The following is a 25,564-nucleotide window of genomic DNA, read 5'->3' as shown; positions in this document are numbered from 1 at the left end:
GAGTATCTGTCAGTCCTGCTCCGAACTGGCAGTGCTTTGATAGCTTGCGTAGTTCCGTAAGATAATCAGCATTGCTCTCATCTTTATGCTGATTTCTCCTGTGGAATTTAAATCTTTCTGCTATCAGCAGCAGTGTAGGATTTAGGTGTTCCTGTAGGATATCAACAATTTCGTTAAAACTCTTTGCCATCGGTTTGGCTGGAGTAATCAGGTTCCGCAATAGGCTGTACGTTCTTGCGCCCATTAAGTTTAGTAGTACCGATGCCTTTTTCTCATCGGCTACTTCGTTTGTCTCGCAATATACTTCGACTCTTTCCACATACGTGGTCCAGTCTTCTATTGCATTATCGAAGGCAGTGATATTGCCAGTCTTCAGCATCTTGGAAATCTAAGATGGCACCTCCCCCGCTTTGCCTTCTTCCCCGATTTAACAAAATGGTGCCTCCCGCGCTTTCCGTCTTCTCCGCTGCTGCTAGCACTGTTGCTGGCATTTTATGCCTTGATGGCGACGCCCTATGGTCTTCGCGCACTTCCCCCCGCGCTGCTGCTAGCGTCGCTCTCCGCGGTTCCCGTGGCAAACTGCAGCTCCTCGCGGCTTTCTGCGCTTCTAATTTCTTTTATTTCCCCATCGTCGGAGCAACCCTACGGGACACTTTCCTCCCTCTTCTCGGGTCTGCACGCTGCCCGGCTTCGTAGCACCGGCCGCGCCCTGTGTGCTCCACCCTCTCTCTCCTCTTCCCGACAACGCTGCTCGGCCCCGTTGAAAAGCCACCCGATCGAGCTCTAGCGCGCCGCAGCCCAGGAAGGATCAGTGTACTACCTGCCACCAGCCCGATTAGCTGGAACACCATCGACAGGATAACCAAGCCCCGCTCTTGACAGCCTCTCCTGCAAATCTTCAACTCCGATGAATCAGAGGCGGTTGCCCATGGTCGACGCCCGTTTCTTCTGTTTGTTTTATTTTTTTTTCTTTCTTCCTTCTGGCCTCGACCTCTGACAACTTCGCTTCAGGGATGGATCCCCATGAGGTGGTGCAGACTGTAGGTAAGTTCGGATCTGCTCGTCGCCAGTATTATGTCCGTGTGTAATTGAGACACGGACTGCAGGAGTTGGTTATAACAGGTCTTTACTGAGTGGAGACAAACTGGAACTAACTATGCAAAGTTACTACACAGGCTTATATACAGGGGTGGTCACTACTGGTACTGCAGTATACAGGGGCTGCAGAATATAGTTCCTTCTGCAAAGTACATACACTACAGCACCTGTCTCAGGAGATTGGCTATGTTGAATATGTCAGGTGATCCCAATCCCAAGCTCCCAGTGAGGAGCCAAGTTAACAAGGAGTGAGGGTTGAAGAATCGGGGCTACAGTGTTGTAGCCCTATCTCTAATACTTGTTCCCTTTGAGTGTGGATTCCCTGCTAGGAACACAGAAACGAGCTTGTAGTCCCAAGCGAGAGCGAAATAGTGCCTGGTCTCTGGGAGGAACAAGCCTAGTGGGCTGAACGTCCTTTTGTTGCTCCACACTTATGTTATTAACACAGGTTGTATGCAAATAAGGAGATACAACATCCTGTACTGCTCTTCTGTACCTCCTCTAGTTATAGGCCGCCAGCCAGCTCAGCTGAGGAATGCAGGTGTGAGTGGGAAAGAACTTAAGTCAGAGAGAAAATAACTTACTGATCTGTCAATCAAACCAACTGTTTGAGGGAAACTGGGACAAGTTAGGTCAGGAGATGCACCAGATCAACTATCCAAGAAAAAAAGAGGGACAAGGGTACATTATTCAGCTTATCCAACTACAGGTACCTCTCCTGTAAACAGTATTCTATTTGTATACTAGTTCTGGAAATAAAAGACATGTATAAATGTAACATAATCGGAATCCTATTTATTTAAAAGAAACAGATAATCCCCCAATGGCTTCCAATAAATCCATTTTATTTGCATAGCATTAATACAATTTATATTAAAAATTATTTGATTAAATTGTACACAATGCTACAGATTAAGCAATTAAACTTCTATTCGATACAAATTAGTTCACATTGACTCAAGAATAAAAATTTGTTCTCACCATCATTTCCTGTGTTAGTCCTTCTAATCGGTTAAAAAAAAAAATTACTATCATGGCCCTCACCAATTGTCTGGTGAGTAATCCACCTGGTGTAGCCCTAAAGCCATATAGACCAGAATATCTACAAGTTGTTCCTGTCATTCTTCAAGCCCCCTGACCTTCAAGTCTCTGCTGCTGAGAAGGTAAGCAGGTAGGCTACGCCTAGGCCACTCTGCTATTGTGCCCTTTGTCTAGTCACCAGGAGCTGTGAGGTGCTTCCCAAGGGTCCACTCAGTGCCTCCTTGCTCAGTGCAGCTCAGACTAACCAAGTGGCAGCATGTGGCCTAAAGGAGGGTGTCAGGCTATTTGTTTTCATTCAGTTACTCCAGGGATTCTGCCCTTCTGAACTAACACAAATTGTTATTTTAGGATATTTTGTGCGCTACTTTTGGTTTGGTTCATGGCAGGATGGATTTAGTGCAACACTTGCAATTATTTAGGCAGAAATTCCTTTCGGTTCAATATTGCCATTCGTGCTGAAACAAAGGAGGATGCACAGGGAGTGGGCTTCCATCTGGTATATCTATCCTTGGGCCCCTCCTATTTCTAATAGGCCCCGCCCAATTCCTGCCCCAACTTAAAATCAGGGCTTTCGTTTTGAAACGCAGCATTAGACCACAGAATCCTAGAATATTACTCGATGTTCACTGATCATTTCCCTACTTGTTCGGAACAGCTCCTGATCATGTTGGTGCTGTGAATGTTTGCCCTTGGAAGACCTTGGAGTTTGAAACAAATTATTTCAATTAGAAAAGTTTCTGCTATTTTATTAAATCACTTCAGCAGCACTTGGAGGAACCTGAACTCATGGTTACAGAAGTGAAAGCTTTCGCTATAGGTATCTGAGCCATCCCCAGAATTGTGATACTGTACATCCCAGCACCAATCAGTATGAACTCGAATTCAAGATCTCATGTTTATTCCTTTCACTGGGCATGGGTGATTGTTGCAGCATAATTGGGGTTTTCTTTTTCATCATTGAATTAATGACTTCAGCTTCTTTTTAAATATAAAAATCCCATCCTGCCTTGAATAAAACTTTCTTCCCTGTTGCATTGAAGCTAAAACCATCTTCCCTGGTGTATTGAAGCTAAAATGGATTCCTAATCATCTAGCATTAGTTGAACAATTCAGTTAATGAATGGTAATGGTGCAGGTGGAACAGGTGATAGGCAACTTTATAAAATAACTGCCTTTGCATTGCATTAGTCCCACTTGGGTGAAGGAATTTCACATCTCACAGCAAGCGATTCACACATTCAGAATAAAAATTATTCAAGTTAACCAGTTAATTAGTATTAATAAACTCTTTTGATCTTTAAATCACAGCAAGTTTTTGCAATTAGCCAGATTTCTTTTATTCTTTTCACATTAATTACAGTGATTGCAATGTGTAATCTGCCCATTTTAAGACAAAAGATAAGACCAGGGCTGTAGGGTGTTTTGTTAATATTGAGGCAGACTTGTCCACTCTGCTTAATATGGGAAAGATCAACACTCCCGCTGTAGGACAGCAGTGACTGTGTTTAATGTTTTCTGCAGTCAGGCCCTTTTGCTGAGGCCTGCATGTGGGATCCCTGAGTAACAGGAAGCTTGGTCCCAGCTGAAACATGGCTCAATACAAATGGTTCCTACCCCAATGAAATCTGACCCAGCACATTTATTGGTGGAAAGCATTTGAAGGACAGATCTCCTTGTTAATCAGATTGCCACACGTGTGAAGATGGTGCTGCAGAAATGTCTACAATTAGAATCACTTTTAATATTGCAGCCCTGTACTTATTTTTTACATTTAAATGGCATATTTCAATGGTACCTACAGTGCTGACATATCCTTCTTCAGTTCAGTATGTAGGGTTGCTTTGTTGGTATCTTTTTAAACAATACTGTCCATCAAACTTTTGAGCTCTCACTTTTCCTCTTCATTCGAGCCCTAGTTGGCTCTGTCAGTATCAGTGGTTCTTGGATGATTACTGCATTGTATTTTTTATTCAGCAGTTCCACCTCCAGGTGCTGTCCTACTTTGCTGAGTTCCACAGGCACATATGCAAAGGCCACACTCTGTTGTGTGTTGTAACTGTAGGCTCCAGACGTGGTGTTACCGACAACCTTAATACACAAGAATACTGCTTTATAACAACAACTTGCCTTTAACATAGTAAACCGCCCCAAGGGGCTTCACAGGAGTGTTATCAAATAAAATTTGACACCGAGCCACATAAGGAGAAATTAGGGCAGATGACCAGAAGCTTGGCCAAAGAGGTAGGTTTTAAGGAGCGTCTTAAAGGAGGAAAGAGAAGTAGAGAGGCGGAGAGCTTTAGTGAGGGAATTCCAGAGCTTAGGTCCTTGGCAGCTGAAGGCACGGCCGCCAATGGTGGATGGGTCCTGGTACATCTCTAACCTTTGCCAGTTCTGACGAAAGGTCGATGAATTGAAACGTTAACTCTGTTCCTCTCTCCACACATGCTGCCTGACCTGCTGAGTATTTCCAGCATTTACTGTTTTTATTTCAGATTTCTAGCATCTGCAGTATTTTGCTTATATTTTATTTGTCGCTGTTGCTCTAAACCTTTTTCTAATTGTCTCCCTACAATGGATCACATTATGCACCACCACTAAACCATGTCCACAACCACTAAATCTTCTCTCTTCAGGAGCCAGCAGAGCAGGGGTTGCTCTAGATACTTAGTAGCAGGAGGATACATCTCATGTACAGGAAACTCTTTTTTTATCCGACACAGACGGGACCGGCGTGGTGCCAGTTTATCAAAAAGTCCGGATTACAAAGAGTTATAGTTAAAAGGTACGAGAGCTCGTACACAGCAACAAATCCAAGCTTCCCTGTTGCTTAGCAACAGCTGCAAGAAGCCCGACCACAGACCAAGCATCCCTGTTGCTTAGCAACAAGTGCAGGAACCCCCGATTACACAGCCAAGAATCAAGAAACGGCCACTAATATGAAGAAAAACTTAACTGAACCTACTCCTGAATTTTGCCGGTTAACCGAGATTTCCTGTTGTTTGGGTGCCGGTAAATCGAGAGTTTCCTGTATTGTAATTGTTGAGCAAAGAAAACACTCAAGAAAGGTTTACAGACCAGGAGACAATCCTCCACTTACAAAGGGGATCACTTGGTCGTTAGACCTCAGTGGTAACTAAAATAGCTTCCTGAGTCAGTCAGGCAGGGCTTATGGGCACATTTGGCAAGTGGATGCAGTTTGGACACTTCTGATCTCAAGTGTAAAGAGTTCAAAGCTGTCAGTGGTTCTTTGTTAATGGCAATTAATTCTCTTTAGACTTACCTTGTCTTCGTACCAAATGGTTTCATTTCCTTCAGGATCCACGTTGTCAGTTTGCATGGTGAGGTACACTAGTTTACGCTGAATCCCCTCTTTCTTGATGTTTATCAAAGCCTGTTTTCCTATGAACTCTGTTGGCTGAGTGAAACAAATAAATTACACACCTCTGCTATGTATAAGCTATACTGCATGAAATCCTGAATATCTTTCCCTTTGTCAAGATACAACCCACACGTGTAGAGAAAACCATTTCTATGTTCAGCTGTTACAAGGCAAAGCGAACAACTCCCAGCATGTTTAAAATGTCCTTTCACAGTTCCCTTTATTTAAAAATGTGCAATTCATATTAAACATGACTTTGTAGAAATGTGTTGTTGCTTTATGTTACAACAGAAATGCTTATCTATAAGGGCGAAAGATAAAGCTGAAATGTCGCTGTTGAAACAGACCTCTGCTGATCAATGGGAGCATTTGGTTCAGATCTTGAAGAGATGTGTTTAGCCTTTGACAAAGCAAAAATAGCAGGGAAGATAAGTAGACTGGGAAAATGCACAGGAGATGATAAGTACAAGAGGGTCAGTGGTAACTTGGGTGAGATGACTCAATTAAATGGAAGAGTGGCACTGCAAAATGACTTGTTTGGAAGGGAGTGAAATAACCCAGTGAATAGAAGGGAAGTGGTATGAGAAAGGGGGCTAAGGAGGAATGATTTTAATCAATACGTTCACGCAATTGGTGGAAATGTTGGCTATTCACTAATCACCCTCACCTTGCTTAACTTGATGAAGTAGTCCAATCCAGCTTCGAAGGCGTTTGTGTCACAGTTCATCTGGAGGACAAAAATACATCCATAAGTACTTCTAAACATAAGAACATAAGAAATAGGAGCAGGAATAGGCCACTTGGCCCCTTGAGCCTGCTCCGCCATTCAATAAGATCATGGCTGATCCAGGGCTCAAAGCCACTTCCCTGCCCGCTCCCCATAACCCTTCACTCCCTTATTGTGCAAAAATCTGTCTATCTCCACTTTAAATGTATTTAATGACCCAGCCTCCACGGCTCTCTGGGGCAGAGAATTCCACAAATTTACGACCCTCAGAGAAGAAATTCCTCCTCCTCTCAGTTCTAAAAGGGCGACCCTTTATTCTGAGACTGTGCCCCCGAGTTCTAGATTTCCCCATGAGGGGAAACGTCCTCTCTGCATCTACCCTGTCGAGCCCCCTCAGTATCTTATATGTTTCGATAAGATCACCTCTCATTCTTCTAAATTCCAATGAGTATAGGCCCAGCCTGCTCAACCTTTCTTCATAAGTCAACCCCCTCATCTCTGGAATTAACCTAGTGAATCTTCTCTGAACCACCTCCAATGCAAGTATATCCTTCCTTAAATAAGGAGACCAAAACTGTACGCAGTACTCCAGGTGTGGTCTCACCAATACCTTGTACAGTTGTAGCAGGACTTCCCTACTTTTATACTCCAAACCCCTTGAAATAAAGGCCAACATTCCATTTGCCTTTTTGATTACTTGCTGTACCTGCATGCTAACTTTTTGTGTTTCATGCACAAGGACCCCCAGTTCCCTCTGAACTGTAGCATTTTGTAATTGTTTGCTTTTTTATTTTTCCTGCCAAAGTGGATAACCTCGCACTTTCCCACATTATACTCCATCTGCCAAATGTTTGCCCACTCACCTAGCCTGTCTATATCCCATTGCAGATTCTTTGAGTCCTCTGCTTAAATTGCTTTCCCACCCATCTTTGTATCATCCGCAAACTTGACTACATTACACTCGATTCCTTCATCCAAGTCATTAATGTAGATTGTAAATAGTTGGGGCACCAGCACCGATCCCTGTGGCACCCCACTAGTTACCATTTGCCAACCAGAAAATGACCCATTTATCCCGACTCTCTGCTTGCTGTTAGTTAGCCAATTCTCTATCCATGCTAATATATTACCCCCAACTCCGTGAGCTCTTATCTTATGCAGTAACCTTTTATGTGGCACCTTATCGAATGCCTTCTGGAAATCCAAATACACTACATCCACTGGCTCACCCTTGTCCACCCTGCTTGTTACATCCTCAAAGAACTCCAGCAAATTTGTTAAACATTATTTCCCTTTCCTAAAACCATGCTGACTCTGTTTGACTGCAGTATGTTTTTCTAAATGCCCTGCTACTGCTTCCTTAATTCTTTATAATTGAACCCTTAGCAAAGTCAAGTGGTTTACAGATTATGCAACAGTGCTGAAGGTGTTATTCATACATACTGATTGGGGTTACGAAGTAACTTGTCTCAGAAAATAACTGCTGCCCCTGACAAGATCAGCTAACTCAGCACCGACCAGAGAATCATTTAGAAAATAAAGTTCCTTTAAATATGAGTTGGTGAATGAATCACGTGGTGTGTTACAGAGCCACACAGAGTGACAAGGTCACTGGTACAATTCCCGGTTTGTGCTGAGGCAGCTGATCTCAGTCGGGGCTAGAGACGGGAGAAAAAATACAGCAGGAGCTCCCGATCACCCTTCAGTGATGCCTGCTGCAAAGTGCGTGCATGGCGTCATTCGGTGATGATGGGATCAGGCTTGGCTGTAATCCCCCTAGGGTCGAATAGATTACTGATCCGAAGTTCACAGGTGAAGAATGGCTGCAAATGCAAAGTACTGGAAGATCCCCAGTGCCCACCTAATCACACCGCAGCACGAGTCACCTCCTTTCGGGAGAGGATGGGGGGGGGCGGAAAATGGCCATGAAAAGAGCATGTAAAGTCTAACTCAACACTTTGATGAATAAAAACAGGTTCTGAAAATGGGCAGCACACAGAATTTCTGACTGATCCACGGCATAAATAATAATTTTAATTGAAAGAACTAAGCAAAAGCCATTTAATCCAGAGTGCCACTGACCGCTGGGGATTCTTGCTTTATTGGGTAAGAGTGATGATGGTGTCTCCCCCCACAGTCTTGGTCCCAATGTTCACTGTAATTATTTTTGGTGCGTGGGCCCTTTAACTGGCTGTGTGGCCCATTCAATTTTTCACGCGTGCGCGGTTATTTTCATTGTAAGGCCGGCGGTGAGCGGCCTGCGCAGTACCTCCAGACTGCTGGCGGGAATGTTACTTGGTCCTCTCCCTAGTGTTAGGTGTTGCCTTGGCTAGCAGAAAGAGAGAGTGAGAGTTTGTGAGTGGCTGTTGAAATAGTAAGTGGAGATGTGTAAGACAAGTGTTTAGAGGCGGAGAAGAAGTAAGATGGAATGAAGATGGGGAGGTGATGAATGTAAAGCCAAGTGTATGTAATGTGAAGTGAGGAAGCAGTGGTGGGAGGATTGGTGGTCGTGCAAGTGGTCGTATGTGAGAAGACATTGGTCTGAGTATGTGAAAAGAGGAAAGGAAGAGGTGAGTGTTTGGAATGATAAAGAGAGGTGGTGCAGTGTGCCCTGGTGATTGTATGTTAAAGGATGTGCTGGAAGGCAGAGTATTGTTGTGAATGGTGGGGGCGTGGGGGGTGAAAGGACTCATCTCTGCTGCGAAAAATTTGCTCCACAGTTGGTCAAGGAGAAAAAAAGAAGGGAATACAACCTTGCTTTAAGAGGTGCAGCCCCACTTTAACTAGATCTCGGGAGTCGGGCAAAAATCAAATGCGTCATATTCAATCGTAGAGGGGGAAATTCGTCAGTTAGAAGGAAATAAGGCTTGGATGTTAAAATTGCCCGGGCCTCAGGCTCACGTTATTGATAGCTTCCTGCCCAGCCTGCCCGGCTATTTCTCACCCCGAGTTGAAATAGGGCTTGGGACCTCAGTTAACATCTCGTCTGACAATTCAGAATTCCATCAGTACTGCACTGAAGTATCAGCCTGGATTATGTGCTCACACCGTGGAGGTGGGCTTGAAACCTACAATCTTCCGATTTGGAGGTGAGAGAATTACCAGTGAGCCAAGCTGACACCAGTAAACCTCCCAGCAGCCAGTTACAGGCCGGCACTTGCTTAAGTGTGGGCACGGATTGCTTGTCTGCTGACTAAATTGTGGTACGATGTGTAGCCTGAGGAATCCTGGCGGGGAAAGGAAGACCTATGTAAAGCCTCAATTTTAACTTGGGGCGGGAGTGCAACAGGCGGGTCCCGAGGCAGGAGAGTCGTCGGCGCGACGCCTGGGGAATTTTACTCCTGTGCCACATTATCATCCTCCAGGACGGGCTCCTGCCTGAACCTGGCAAAAATGAGGTTGGCAGGAGGGAGGTCGCTGAGGGGACCCACGGGAACGGACCTCGGCATAAGGTAAGTGGTGGTCTAGAGACGATTGCGATTGGGCGAGGGGAGGTCAGCCTAAGGAAGGGGAGGCCCAAGGTTTACTTGGGAGGCCAGGAGGAGCGCGTCTTCAAGGAAACAACAAAAAAAAAAGAAAATAATCCTACCTGGGCCTCTTCTGGCCCTGATCCCGTCTCCCGCCACCATTCACTGGCAGGCCCAGCACCGTGCGCCAATCTGAGTAAAAATCATGTCAGGTCCGAGTGACGTCATTGGACCCTAACATATAAATATTAATGAGGCTAGGCCTGCCTGTGGCGGGCGCCTTTCCTGTGACTAAACACAGCGAGAGTGAAGGTGTCGGGAACACAGCGGGAAGCATCCAACTGCCATTTTAACCATCAGCCCGCCCCGTTCCTGCCGGGTGGGCAGGGTTAAAACCAGGCCTCTAATCATTTTACGAAACAAAAACACTCCCTTTAATAGTATTTCCAGTGACTTTAGCCACATAAATACCAACATGTGAGCATTATTGAAAATGACCACTGTGGGGCAGAACAGCTTTAATTCTGCAGCAGGCGCTTTAGAGTAAAAGAAAATTGCAGTTAATGCCGTTAGATTCTGTTAAGCATAAATATATTCTGACTCGCCTTAAACAGGAAGCAGGTACACAGGGGAATGTCTTCACCACGACTCACTCTATGTAGAATCATGGGATTCTACAGCACTGGAAGTGGCCATTTGGCCCATCGTGCCTGTTCCAGCTCCCTGTGCATTTCCAGCACTGTCTGATTTTATTGAAGGTATCGGGCATTCAAGGGAGTGATATTAAACCAGCCCACCTAGGGACAATGGGGTTGGCGCGCAGTTAAAATAACTGTGCAAAGACTTACTGCCCCGGCCCTGTTTGATTCCTGCCCGCCGCTATCTTAACTGTGCCCTTTTTTTAGGCAGTCGAGGTGTCCACCTGACTCAGACGAGAGCCTCATGTTAATCGGAACCTATGATATAATTAGTGGCTTGTTTTCTTTAGAAAAGAGAAGACATGGTGGAGGCCTGATAAGAGGTCTTTAAAATTATGAATGGGTTGGACAGGGTAGATATGGAGAGAATGTTTCCACTTGTGGGAGAATGCAAAACTAAGGGCCATAAATACAAGATAGTCGCTAATAAATCCAATAGGGAAATAGGGAGAAATTTCTTTACTCAGAGAGTGGTTAGAATCTGGAACTTGCTACCACAGGAAGTGGTTGAGGGAAATAGCTTAGATGCTTTCAAAAGGAAACTAGACGTGTACATGAGAGAAAAGGGAATGGAAAGATATGCTGAAAGGCTGAGATGAGGCAGATGGAATGGGAGGAGACTCGTGTGGAGTGTAAACACCAGCACAGACTAGCTGGGCTGAATGGCCCGTTTCTGTGCTGAATATTCTATGTAATTCTATATAAATGACAATTTAATGGCCTATGCCCTGCTCAGTAAAACCTGGTGGAAAAGGAGACGAGGCCCTCCAAGGTAAGTCGACAATTTTCTTCAGTGGGGCCAGGAGGAGCACGACTGCTCTTCCTGACCCTACAAGGAAAGTGTGGGTTTCTGCTGCCCCGGGTTAAATTCCTTTCCACTCGCAAAATGGCCCTGATCCTCTCCCCCGCGACTTACCTCGGTGCAGGCGGGCAGCCTTCGGGCCCCATGATTTTGACCTACCCAAAGCCAGATCCTGTCCAGCGGCATGTGAATAAGGCCCGGGAGTTAAAATAGTCTGGGCCTAAAACTGATGCAGTCAGGCGGGTTTGACCCTTGCCCTGCTGAAACCGGCACCCAGTTAAAATCCACCCCCCTCAGTTTCTCTTTTTAACTCAGCACAGATTTGAGGCTGCCCCTGTCGTTGTTGCTCAGTGCCACACCAGGCAGTGCGTTTACCCACAGAAGACTGTGAAAAGAGCACATTTAATATCCCACTGCTACCGACCTCTGCTCCCCAGCCTCTAAATGCTTTCTCAAGCCGCAAAGAGTTCATGGCATATGCTCCAAAGTTGTCGATTCCAAATTCCTGCCCTGCTTCCATGATGGCGTGATAGAGGGCAGCAGTGTCCTGCAGTTTGTGGTACAGCTCCCAGCCGAGCTCACCTAGAGTGAAAACTGAGAAGTCAGTCAAGCCTAAACTGTAAAGTCTGTGGGTTGTGCAGTTAATTACGACACAGACTTCAGGAGTAACATACAACAGGACTTTACTATTCGAAGGTCAGGGCGAATCTGCCCTATAAATCATGCCACAGCACTTATATACCGGTGTGGTCACCGTCGGTATTACCGTATACAGAAGCCAAACAAGTAGTGCCATACCTAAAATAGTTCTCTTAAAGGTGAACGGTTACATACAATAGTCTCTTAAAGGTAGACGGTTACATACACTACAATCCTCCCTTTTTAGCTTACAACATACTATTTCTCATTAACATACATATATTCAACTTCAGGTAAACAATTTACAGATATAGTCTCTGTGGGAAACAGTTCACAGGTTCAGTCTCTGTGGGAACAGTGTATAGATTCAGTCTCTAGTCTTGACTCGGTCCGAACAACATCGCTGTGGTGTAGCCGGTTCACATTGCTAGCGTGACTCCTCCACTAGTCTTCCCCTTGACGTAACAGCTTGAACTCCCGTCCTGCTGAACCAGCAATGCTGACTTTTACAAACAGCTGTATTGCCTTGGTAATTTTCCTTACTTTCCAACTGATTTATCTCCCTTTGTAGGGCCCACGTGCATGATCTGGTAGGAGTGATAATGATTTTGATGGTTATCATCTTCTGCTTCTTCTTTTTCTTTTCTGCTTCTTGGAGACTCTCGGGGCTCCCTTATCAGCTGCCAGCTGTAGCGCCACCATCTCTCTATGTTCCTTAGACTTTAAGTGCTTCATCCTGATTTCTGCACTTTGGGAGTTTTCATCACAAGCTGGGCAGACCAGATCCTCGTAATATTCAGTGTCACTCAACAGGTCATGGTAATATTCGGTGTCGTCCTGAGCTAGTCTAGCGAGAGGGCCTGCTACTTCTTCCGTACCCAACTGGACGTTAGCCGACTGTTGTTCCCTCCCTAGACATCTTTCCTGAAGAGACTTCTTCATGCGTTCATATTCATCCCGCTCTTCCTGGGTTTCCTGCAAATCCTTCACTAATGACCTCGTTTGTGATTTCAATACTTCCCCTTCCCTCAGGGATTGATTGATCAGGCTATTCAATCCTTCTACCGGAGCAGCTGTTTCAACATTCTGCTGTTCACATTGACGTGATTCAGCGTACTTTTGGCATCCCTGTAAAATCTGTGTTGCAACCTCAGCTATTTCCATAACTTTTGAGAGCTCCGAACTCCTTCCCTTTGAAGATTGAAGCTCGTGTTCAGATTGTTCCCATTGTAGAGTCTTGTCCTTCAGCATATGAAGGAGTTGGCTGACCGTTAACTCTTCCACGGGAACACTGTGGGTCAGAGTCTTCTCCATTTTATCCACCTTTTCCTCCAATGCTTTCACCTTCTTTTCCTCTTGTACTTTGGCTTCCAGCGCTCGGAGAAGTTGCGCCTTGATGCTCTCTAGCTCATGTTCAGAGGCCATTCTTACAGTCTCTGTGTTTCTTACAGTTCCCTTTTCTTCCACTGAACGGATTCCCAGTTGAATCTGTTCTTCAAGTTGTTGAATCTCGGTCATTGCCGCCCCATTTGTCTTGGGTTTCCTTTAATATTTTTATGAGTTCTTGTACATCTTGTCTTTCAGGTTCTGCCATGTCTTTCACCTCTAATTTCTCATCTATGGATGGAACTTCTACCGCTGAGTCTGTCTTGGCCTTGAGCTCATCAAGAATTTCCTGCAGCCTTTGGACTTCTTGCTCATGTTCAACCTTCAGTTGCTCATATGCTTCCACTGAAACTAGCTTTTCGGAGGTTGCCGAGTTAACCCCTTCCAGAATTGTAGCCTGGGCCTGTTCATACTGTTCTTTCAACTTCTCACACTCTGCTTGTAAGGAGTCGTAGAGAAGAACTGGAATAAAATCCTGGCTTCCTGAAGATTCCTCTTCATTTGCTTCTTCCTGCAAATATTCTAACTCCTGAACAGCATAAGGGAGAGGCGATCGGTAATTGGTCACGATGGCTCTATGGTCGCTCTCTGCTTGAGCTAGCTGCTTCTGTTGTCTTTCCAGATTCTCCCATTCGGTGTCATAGAACTTTTTCATTGTTTTCATCTCTTGTACGAGACGGTAACTCAATTGTTCTAATTGTTGTCGTAATTTGAAATAAGTTTGAGTCCGAGCTCGGTGTTCTTCCGTCATGGATATGTCCGTAACTTGAACAGGCTCAGAATTTTCTGTCGAACTAGGTTGTCGTTGTTCGGTGGAGTTCTGCTCTGAAACTTTGTTCTTCTCTGGAGCATAAGCCTTTATGCATGCCTTCGTTTTTCCAACCTTCGTCGGCAAGTCCATTTCAGCCTTGTCTTTCATATTTGGGTTGGTCTTATCGTCATCCGTTTCAGAATCTGAGCTGATTGTCTGCACCGAGTCCTCACTCGTTATGGCTTTTAGATAGTGCCATTCCATGTCTATTTTCTTGATCCACTCCCGTCCTAGAAGTGGTGGTCCTCCCTCATGTAGTATGTATAAGTTCATTCTTGGGTGTTCTTTACCCCTATCTCTCACTTTGACTCTTATCTTTCCCATGGGGTATACTTTATGCCCCGTGTATGTCTGCAATACGAACTTGGTATCTCTTAAGGGTATATGTGAGAATAGCCGGTGGTAATCCCTTCGATTTATGACTGATAGAGCTGATCCAGTGTCCAACTCCATTTTCACTTGGATTCCAGCTATTTTTAGCATGACCCAGATAGTTTGTAGGTCAGCTTCCTTACTCACATTGTGAATTCTCAGACTACCCAGCTCCTGGCCGTTTGGGTCTGAGTCTGAATTCTGTTCGTCTGAACTCTTCGCAGCCACCTTGTGTACCTTGTTGTACTTTTCCTGTGATGGCTTCCTTTGGTTGTTGGTCCTTTGGTTGTTGGTCTTCTTCCCTGACCGGCATACCTTAGCTATGTGACCCAGTTTGCCACATTTCCTACATTCCTGGTTCTTAAACCAGCATTGGTTCTGGTCGTGTGTTGTCTTCCCACAACGATAGCATTTTGTTGTTGTCGAGGTAATTTGATCCACACTTAGTGCTGCTGTCTTTAGCTGCATTTCCGCAGTTCCCTTCGCTGCGGCTTCGTGCGATGCTGCAATAAGGACAGCCCTGTCAAGTGTAAGGTCGTTCTCTTCGAGTAGTCGCTTTTGCGTTCCTTCCTTTGCCAACCCGCACACGAACTTGTCTCGCAATGCCTCTGTCAGATTCCCTCCAAACTGGCAGTATTTCGCTAGTCTACGCAGTTCGACCAAGTATTCTGCGTTGCTTTCGTCTTTCCGTTGCGTTCTCGCATAGAATTTGAATCGTTCCGCCAACATCAACGGTGTAGGGTTCAAGTGTCATAGAGTCATAGAGTTTTACAGCACAGAAAGAGGCCCTTCGGCCCATCGTGTCTGCGCCGCCCATCCCTCCCTGTCCAGTCTAATCCCATTTTCCAGCATTTGGTCCATAGCCTTGTATGCAATGGCATTTCAAGTGCTCATCCAAATGCTTCTTGAATGTTGTGAGGGTTCCTGCCTCTACCACCCTTTCAGGCAGTGAGTTCCAGCTTCCAACCACCCTCTGGGTGAAAAAGTTCCTCCTCAAATCCCCTCTAAACCTCCTGCCCCTTACCCTGAATCTGTGCCCCCTTGTTATTGACCCCCCTACTAAGGGGAAAAGTTCCTCTTTATCTACCCTATCTATGCCCCTCATCATTTTGTACACCTCAATCAGGTCCCCCCTCAGCCTCCTTTGCTCCAAGGAAAACAACCCCAGCCTGTTGAGTCTTTCTTCATAGCTGAGGCGCTCCATCCCAGGTAACATCCTGGTGAATCTTCTCTGCACCCTCTCCAAAGCAATCACATCCTTCCTATAGTGAGGCGACCAGAACTGCACACAGTACTCCAGCTGTGGCCTCACCAGCGTTTTGTACAGCTCCATCATAACCTCCCTGCTCTTATATTCTATGCCTCTGCTAATGAAGGCAAGTATCCCATAAGCCTTTTTAACCACCTTATCTACCTGTTCCGCTGCCTTCAGGGATCTATGTACATGTACACCAAGATCCCTCTGACCCTCTGTACTTCCTAGGGTCCTACCACTCATTGTGTATTCCCTTGCCTTATTTGTCCGTCCAAAATGCATCACCTCGCACTTCTCCGGGTTAAATTCCATTTGCCACTTTTCCGCCCATCTGACCAACCCGTTAATATCGTCCTGTAGCCTGAGGCTTTCCTCCTCGCAATTTACCACCCCACCAATTTTCGTGTCATCCGCGAACTTACTGATCATACCCTTTACATTCTCATCCAAATCATTAATGTAGATCACAAACAGCAAGGGACCCAGCACCGATCCCTGAGGTACCCCACTGGACACAGGCTTCCAGTCACAAAAGCAACCTTCGACCATCACCCTCTGCCTCCTGCCACTCAGCCAGTTTAGGATCCAACGCGCCAAGGCCCCCTGGATCCCATGGGCTCTTACCTTCTTGACCAGTCTCCTATGCGGGACCTTGTCAAAAGCTTTACTGAAGTCCATGTAAACCACATCCACAGCATTTCCCTCATCCACACACCTAGTCACCCCCTCGAAAAATTCAATCAGATTGGTCAGACATGATTTACCCTTGACAAAGCCATGCTGACTATCCCCGATTAATCCTTGCCTCTCCAAGTGGAGACTAATTTTGTCCCTCAGTGGTCCTTCAGGACAGCCACAATATCATCGAAAGTCTGATCCGCCGGTTTAGCTGGTGCTAGTAGATGCTTCAAGAGCCCGTATGTCTTTGCGCCCATCGAGTTCAGCAAGGTTATAGCTTTGTCATCTTCTTCTATTTTATTGGCCTCACAATAGATCTCAATGCGTTCCACGTACGTGGCCCAGTCTTCTACCTCGGAATTAAAATCGTTGATGTTACCACGCTTAGGCATCTTCCTCTCTTTGGGAACAACACAAGTATTTCTTTAAATTATTATTTCTTTTTTTTCCCTAAGATGGCGGTTTTCCCGCGAAAATGGCGGTTTCCCGCTCTTATCTTCTCTCCCCGCCCACTTCAATGGCGGTTTCCCGCTTCTGTCTTCTTCCCCGCCTAATGGCGGCTTCCCGCGTTTCTTCCCTGGCGGGAGGGGTACACTTTCCCCACGGGCGACGGCCGCTGGCTTTCAGGTTCACAGCCTGCACGTCGGCTTCAAGGCTTTCCCTTTTTTTTTTATTTTATGGCAGGGCGACCGGCTCTGGGTACCCTGTTGACGGCGAACAGGTTCAGCCGCTGGGCTGGCTCTCGCACAGTTCCCCTTGCTCGGCTCTGTCTCTCTCCCGCTCGCTCGGCTCTACCGGCGCTGGGTACACCCCGTTGACGGAGGACAGTTCAGCCGCTGGACTGGCTCTCGCACAGTTCCCCTTGCTCGGCTCTGCCTCTCTCCCGCTCGCTCGGCTCTACCGGCGCTGGTTACACCCCGTTGACGGAGGACAGTTCAGCCGCTGGACTGGCTCTCGCGCAGTCTCTCTTGGTCGGCTCTGCCTCTCCCGCTCGCTCGGACCCCAATCGCGCCTCCCAGCCCTCTCGCAGTCCGGTGCTTCTCTCCCCGGCTGCGGCTGAGTTTCTCTCTTCCCGCGCCTACGCTCCCGGTCGCAGCGCTTCGTGGCTTCGGTCACCGCCCGGCTTTTCCCGCCGGTCGCGGTCTCTCACGACGCCGTTGGACCCGACTTTTTGTCCGGCTCCTTTTCCCCCTCGACCGTGGTCGAGTGCCCAGCCCTTATCCTCCGGCTATTCTTTTCACTTTCCCTTACTCACAGTCACCGTGGCAGAAGGGACAGTCAGTGCCTGTTGCTGATGGAAGTTTTTGTCGCTAAAGTCTTCCTCCTTTCTATTGCTGCAGCCTTGAGTTTTCTCCCAGCCGAATGACGTGGGCGGTTGCCTCTTTTCGACGCTCTTTCGTTGCTTTGAAATTATTGTTGCCGCAGGGTACGATCGGACTCGTCGCCACTGTAAAGTCTGTGGGTTGTGCAGTTAATTACGACACAGACTTCAGGAGTAACATACAACAGGACTTTACTATTCGAAGGTCAGGGCGAATCTGCCCTATAAATCATGCCACAGCACTTATATACCGGTGTGGTCACCGTCGGTATTACCGTATACAGAAGCCAAACAAGTAGTGCCACACCTAAAATAGTTCTCTTAAAGGTGAACGGTTACATACAATAGTCTCTTAAAGGTAGACGGTTACATACACTACATAAACCACACCCAAAGAATGAATATTACTGGGTTTCACACTATAAGGAGTATAAACAAAGATGCTTCCTTTACTTTGACACTGGTGTACAAATGGGACGTACAGCTGGAGAATATTGGCATTACTAGCAATCCAATACATTGGAATTCTATTAAGTGCAGTAGATTAGGATGCAAATAAAGTTGTTCATAACTACACCACAGCGTATAATGAAACGGCTAACTTTACTTACACTGGTCAGGAGTTACCTCACTGGAACTTCAGCCATTACTTACATCATTTCCTGCTATTACATGCCATGGGATCTACACCACTAGTTATTATGGATCTGGCAACAATGTGCAAAGATCAGAACGTTGGAAAGAGTTTGCTTTTGCATTCCATCTAAATAGTCCTCAGGAGGCAAGTGTTGTCTAGACATGAGCTGTAGTTGCGGTCCAATAAGTAGAGTAAGTGACTTGCTGCAGTTCTGATCTGCGCAGAAGGCCCCATTTTTAATGCTGCCAGAACTTTTTAGACAAAAGTGGGTATGCGGGCAGCATATCATGCTACACTCAATAAATGTAGATTTATTGAGTGTAGCATGATATGCTGCCCGCATACCCCACTTTTGCCCCGGGATGTTACACTGTGTCATACCTTTCAATCTACCCATAATACAATTGATCGATCTTTGTGCAACGGCTTTCCTGCAGAGCCCCACAGAAATCATCAATATCTGGAGAGGTCCTACAACTGGAGTCAGAGAGCATTACTTTTTAAATAAAAAAATAACAGTCTGAGGCAGGATGGGTGTGTTTTCCTCAGAACATCTAAAAAACAGGGGCCAGAAAGTCTGCAATTTTATAGGGGGCAAAAGTGGAGGGGTCCCAGCATAAGAGGCCATAATTTGGGTGTAACGTCACATATACGGTTACACCTGTTCTAAAATACACACTAAAATCCAGTAAAATCGGCAGTTGGCAGAAGATGCACCTGCCCTCCATTTGTATACAAATAACAGGATCGTGTCCTGGAAACTGCACCGTTTACACTAGAATTGCACCTGACTAAAGTTATGTTTTTGTAGAAAGGAAGGACAAGTACCTGCATGACACGTCAAACCAGGACGTGGTTGAGTTCACAGGTTCTGACTGTTCACAACCGTTGAAATTAACTAGACTGATTAGAAAAATCTTTTCTCTGCTTTGCTGCTACGAAAGGATTCTGCGAACTACTTTTCGGCAGTTTCAGGCAGGAAAGTCTTTGGGGGAAAAATTCAGTATCGCCCCGTTTGGGGCGCCATTATTGGCCGTGCGCAAAGTTTAGCGCCTGGCACTAATTATCGCCTCCGAAAGCAAACTTGGCTTTTATCGCCCCTGGAGGTGATTGGAGCGCTAAATCAGGCGCTTCACACCTGTCTTAAGGCGCAAAGGCCGAGGAGCGAGGCTCAGAGCGCTGGCGAAGCAAGGAAGGGCAAATCAAAATAAACCTGCAAAGTGCTGCTCAGTACTCAAAACTCCTTCACACAGCGTTGAATCTCTCTAGAAGTCTCTCTCTCTCTCTCTCTCAGAATGCGTGGTGCAAAAATGTCACCGACAAAAAAAGGCAGGAAGCGATTGCCTTTAAATAGCACTCCCCTAGTCCCTTTCTGACAGCATAACGCTCCCCTCAACCTGTCGTTGCTAGTGGCAGGCGGTAAGGCAGGGGGCGCCACTCAATATCCGGTCCGGGGCGCTAACGGGGTGTTGCGCACTCGATTGGCATCACAATCTGCCAGCGCAGGAGATCGTGGCGGTAGTGTTTAGTGCCGGCGCAAAATGTCTAGTTAATTTCGCGAGTGGCGCAAACATCGCCGCGCCCAGGCGCTAGTTGCTTTGCGCCCCATTAGTGCCCTCTTAAGGAGCTAACGGGAGGTGCAAAACAACTGAATTTTTCCCCTTTTTCTTCTCACTCTTCTGTCACATAGCCCTTACCATGGGGTTCACTGTGGACATTCCCATATACTGTATGTCCTTATGATAAAGGCAGAACAGGAGCAGGAGAGGATAAGGCGACTCCAGGGGAGAGAAGTCTACAGTCTACAGATCACACTCCTCCCTCGCACACCGACCTTCAAATATCATCTCAAACACAAAAACAAACACTGGACCATATCTAAAAAGTGGTTTTACTGTGCAGGCATGTGTTTACAACAGGCGATTCGTTTTATCACCAGGCCCACCCCAGTGCTTCTCTGTGCTGTTCTGAAACCTATCCTGGTGCTGTACTAAGATGCTACCTGGGTGATGGTCGGCCTCACTATGGTATTATATGCCTCTTGGGGCCAACGTGGCCTTTGTCTCAGAGTTTCCGAGTCCTGGGCGGACTCTTCTGCAGGCACGTGCATGGGAATCCTGGTTCTGTATCCTGCCACCTGTATGAATCTGAAGGGAGCAGTCTTAAAGGTCACATAAACCGTCATCGGAATTCCTGACTGACTAGGGTTAAGGCATCACGAAGGCAGACTCTAGCCGCGCCGCTTGTGGTAGGTCCTGGGTATGAATGCCCACTAGGGCTGCTGACCCTCCTGGATTGTCCAGGAGTCTCCGGGAATGAGACATGAATCTCTCAAGCACTTCAGCTGGAAGCCCGGGAGAATTGTGCCCTTCAATTTCTGGCTGCATTAGCAGATCCCCCACCTGCTCCATGACATCACTGGCTGCCACAGCAGAGAAGCCTCTGGTTCGGTGACATCACCCCCCCCCCCCCACCTTTCCAGAACTTCTTAGACAAAAGTGGGGTATGCGGGCAGCATATCATGCTACACTCAGTAAATGTAGATATTCATGACTTTGCCCCGGGATGTTACACTGTGTCAGACCTTTCAATCTACCCATAATACAATTGATCAATCTTTGTGCAACGGCTTTCCTGCAGAGCCCCACAGAAATCATCAATATCTGGAGAGGTCCTACAACTGGAGTCATTTAAGGGTCACCCTGCATTAATGGGTGACCGAAAACAGGACCAGTTGGTGGAGAACAGGTGGGAGCCTGGCTGGGCGAGAGGGAGAGTGAGACAGAACAGGGAGAGGTGCCAGGATGGGTTGGAAGAGGGTGAAAGTGATGAGGGAGCAAGGGATCGGAGCTTGGGAAAATGTGTGACTGGGGAAAGCGGGGGTCAGGAGTTTGGGGCTTGTAACAGCGGACTGGAAGTTGAGGGACAGGGAGACTGGGGGCGGGAGATGGGGCTCAGGTGGGGGAGAGAGGGAGACTGAAGAATGGGGTCGGCATAGGGTTCAGCATTTCCTGCAGAGCTGTGGGGGAGCAGCAGCAGCATGGTAAGTGAGAGAGGCACCGAGAGAGGAGCAGCCAGTAAAAGGGTGAGTGAAACCTGGGGACTTTACTGGGGGTAAACAGTGAAAGATGGTTTCCACTGATGGGCGAATGGGGAACAAGACGATGGAGACTGAGGATTGTCACTGAAAGATTTACGAGAATGATTCCAGGAATGAGTGACTTCAGTTACGTTGATAGACTGGAGAAGTTGGGGTTGTTCACCTTGGAGCAGGGAAGATTGAGAGGAGATTTGATAGAGGTGTTCAAAATCATGAGGGGTCTGGACAGAGTAGATAGAGAGAAACTGTTCCCATTGGCAGAAGGGTTGAGAACCAGAGGACACAGATTTAAGGTGATTGGCAAAAGAACCAAAGGCGACGTAAGAAAAAACGTCTTTACGCAGCGAGTGGTTAAGATCTGGAATGCACTGTCTGAAAGGGTGGTGGAGGAAGACTCAATGTTATCTTTCAAAAGGGAGTTGGATAAGTATCTGAAGGAAAAAAATTTGCAGTGCTATGGGGAAAGGGCCGGGGAGTGGGACTAGCTGAGAGCCGGCACGGGTTCGACGGGCCGAATGGCCTTCTTCCGTGCTGTAACCATTCTACGATTCTATAAAGAACCAAGGGGGAAGGGAGAAGTAAGATTTTTGAGGGCTCACGGTGGCAGAGGTGATTCCTCACCACCAGATGTACACAGAGAATTACTCCATTCACAAAACCTCATAATGGAGTTTGGTCTTTAAGACAGTTTCCTCAGTGTGGAGGTAACAGAAAAAAACCAGATATGTTACCCAGAACCCCCTCTCTCACCCCACCCCTCCCTCCTCGCTCATCCAATGTGACTGACGCTCAGGCCATTGTAATCTGAGTGTGCGTCACTGCGCTGAAGAATTGGACTTTGTTTATTGGGCAAGTGGTTGACCAAGGCCATGGGCTGATCAAACTGTTGTATCTGATTGGTGGAGTCTGCTGCAGTTGGAAAGTTTGGGTAGCTGACAGTGGGTGGCTGTCAGGCTAAATTTCAGGAGTGAAAGCTGGCAAGAAATTGAGGCTAATTGTTTTACTGGTGCAAAGCATAACAGTGAAAAGAGAGAGGGAGACTTATGAAGAGAGGGAAGGGAAATGGCTCAGAGAAAAGCTCCCATTCTTACCCGAACACTTCATGCTGATTCTGATAGAGAAAACAAATGTGTTTTCAATGAAGCCTTGAGACCAGTTGCATTAAGCTGGTTATAAATGAGGTTAACAAATCTTTTCCACAGTCCTCCCCACCCACAAATAAATTACAGGTTTGTTTCTACAGATGCCAGAGATACATTTATTTATTGTGTGCTGGAATGTTCTCCTTCAAACATGGCCTGCTTTATTTCAAACTTACACGTAGTTACAAATTAATACCCTCCAAAATGCATACTACCCCCTTTTGAGCAAAGTATACCCCCAGCCACTGGACTGCTGCTTCTTGTCAGGTTTGCAGTCAAGGTTTGCTGAGCCTGTGCCACAATGTTACGTGACAACTCCTTGCAGTCCCTTTGATTTAAAAACAATTGTGCTACTTGGCCAGGAAGGTAGTGTGGTCCACCTTGAATTAAAATTATTTGAAAACAAAAGGATCTTAAAATAATGACAATAGGTTTAAGTAAAAAGGAGTAGGAGTTTTTTTTAAAGAGTAACATGCTATTGTGCATTTACAGGAATGTTTAGTCCCAAATCACAGCCAAAACCCAGGGCATGTGATGTCTTCTTAGGTATATTGTTGAACTGTGAATTAATCTTAGCAGGTGCCCAGCCAAATTCCTGATATTTGGTCGTGATGTAAGGATGGTCGACCAGTTCTGGCGCATCACTTTATGGAGTTTGGTTTATGGCAGCAATGCTTATGTGGAATCGTTGTACCTTACTCGCTTGCTAACCTTTGATCATCGAACGATTCAATAAATATTTAAGTTAAATAAATAAATAAAACAATTATACATGGCCAAATTACTGTGGAACCAGCCCTATTAATAAGAAAAGCAAGTTGAACAAAGGCAGGCAAGACACCTTGCTCCTCCCCTTATGCAAGGTGCCCTGTCCTGTAAAGATGTTCCTCTGTGCTGTGCAAATAAAAATATTTTCGTTTGTAGCCTGACTCCACATTTCTCAAACCTACTCTATGCTTTAATACTATATATTTTTTTTAATGTGAACTGATTACAAGACACTTTTCAGACAGGATTTATTATTTATCAAATTAGCTGCACAATTGCAATGTTTGCAGGCTGCACATGATGTGATAATTGGGCTATTACATTTGTTTCCTCTGGTTGCCTGGAGACAGGTAGAATCAGCTGAGCCGCTGGTGCCCTGGAGCAGACTTATCATTATCTATTTGGGGAAGTTGGCAGAAAACGCCCTCACTTACTAACAAGGCTACTAAAGTATAGACTATACTGCAGGAACATTTGATTATATGTTGAAAATAGTTATACTAACTTTTACAGATCCTGGGAGAGGCTACATTTGGAATATTGTGTGTAATTTTTGGGACCCTATCTTCAAAAGAACATTGATAAGTTGGAGAGGAGTCAGAGAAGAGCAACAAGGATCATTCTGAGATTTTAAACTCAAGAAATCCACAGAGTGAAACTTATTTTGACTGGAAAAAGAAAATAATGGTGGTGTGAAGAAGGGGGAAAGATCACGATCTGGGTCTTAAGAGTGCTGAGAGGAATTGATCATGCAAATTTAAGGAGGCCATTTAACTTGGACTGTAGAACCAGAAGACAAAACGTATACAGTTAACATTGCTTCAAAAGCTGTCTACATTAAAAAAAAGTCTTTCAAAAAATGTCTTCAGTTTGTTTACAAGCACACAATAAAATCACAAAGCACATTGTTGCAGGGCTGTGCATGACATCATAATGACACTGCCCACGACTATTCTGACTCCCCAAACAGACCTTTTTTTTTTACCAAACTTTTGCTTCACACCTAGCACAAAGGAAGATGGTTGTGGTGGTTGAAGGTCAATCATCACAGCCCCAGGACATCACTGCAGGAGTTCCTCAGGGCAGTGACCTAGGCCCAACCATCTTCAGCTGCTTCATCAATGACCTTCCCTCCAACATAAGGTCAGAAATGGGGATGTTCGCTGATGACTGCACAGTGTTCAGTGCCATTCACAACTCCTCAGATAATGAAGCAGTCCATGCCCGCATGCAACAAGACCTGGACGATGTTCAGGCTTGGGCTGATAAGTGGCAGTCAACATTCGCGCCACAGAAGTGCCAGGCAATGACTATCTCCAACAAGCGCGAGTCTAACCACCTCCCCTTGACATTCAATTACCATCGCCGAATCCCCCACCATCAACATCCTGGGGGGGGTCACCATTGACCAGAAACTTAACTGGACCAGCCACATAAATACTGTGGCAACAAGAGCAGGTCAGAGGCTAGGTATTCTGCGGCGAGTGTCTCACCTCCTGACTCCCCAAAGCCTTTCTACCATCTACACGGCACAAGGAAGGAGTATGATGGAATACTCTCCACTTGCCTGGATGAGTGCAGCTTCAACACTCAAGAAGCTCAACACCATCCAGGACAAAGCAGCACGCTTGATTGGCACCCCATCCACCACCTTAAACATTCACTTCCTCCACCACCAGCGCACCGTGGCTGCAGTGTGTACCATCTACAAGATGCACTGCAGCAACTCGCCAAGGCTTCTTCGGCAGCACCTCCCAAACCCGCGACCTCTTCCACCTAGAAGGATAAGGGCAGCAGGCGCATGGGAACACCACCACCTCCAAGTTGCCTTCCAAGTCACACACCATCCTGACTTAGAAGTATATCGCCGATCCTTCATTGTCGCTGGTTCAAAATCCTGGAACTCCCTACCTAACAGCACTGTGGGAGTACCTTCACCACATGGACTGCCGCTGAAGGCGGCTCACCACCACCTCCTCAAGGGCAATTAAGGATGGGCAATAAATGCTGGCCTTGCCAGCGACGCCCACATCTCATGAATGAATAAAATCAAAAGACGCTGCCATTTTAATGGCACACTGATGTATGTATGTATGTACAAATATGTATGTACAAATACCAGGGCTAATTTTACGAATTTGCACTCCTGCTGGCAGCGCAGATCAGAAGTTTGGGAATGCATTTCCTATGATTTCCTGCTCATTAACTTTAACTGACAGAAAATCATGGACAGGGGGCGTGTG

At 46.2% G+C, this 25,564-nt stretch overlaps 1 protein-coding gene across 4 annotated transcripts in view; it reads right to left on the bottom strand.

Moving 5' to 3' along the window:
- Positions 1-1,922: 1,922 nt before the first annotated feature.
- The window catches only part of dmgdh (dimethylglycine dehydrogenase), a 169,396-nt gene continuing 145,754 nt past the window's right edge, over positions 1,923-25,564 (bottom strand). For 3 of the 4 annotated variants that reach the window (XM_085982273.1, XM_085982300.1, XM_085982292.1), the window contains exons 13-16: positions 11,637-11,806; positions 6,186-6,245; positions 5,420-5,554; positions 1,923-4,227 (exon numbers count right to left, since the gene is read on the bottom strand). In XM_085982273.1, coding sequence (XP_085838399.1) covers positions 4,012-4,227; positions 5,420-5,554; positions 6,186-6,245; positions 11,637-11,806 — 581 coding nt within the window. In that variant the 3' untranslated portion in view covers positions 1,923-4,011. The remainder of the gene's footprint in view (positions 4,228-5,419; positions 5,555-6,185; positions 6,246-11,636; positions 11,807-25,564) is intronic. The other variant, XM_085982283.1, reaches the window with a different exon arrangement.

This window comes from Somniosus microcephalus, chromosome 1, assembly GCF_052327205.1.
Source record: "Somniosus microcephalus isolate GS21.2 chromosome 1, FLI_Smic_1.0, whole genome shotgun sequence".
NCBI lineage: Eukaryota > Metazoa > Chordata > Chondrichthyes > Squaliformes > Somniosidae > Somniosus > Somniosus microcephalus.
The sequence above is the reverse complement of the archived record's forward strand: the minus strand, read 5'-3'. Positions and strand labels throughout refer to the sequence as shown.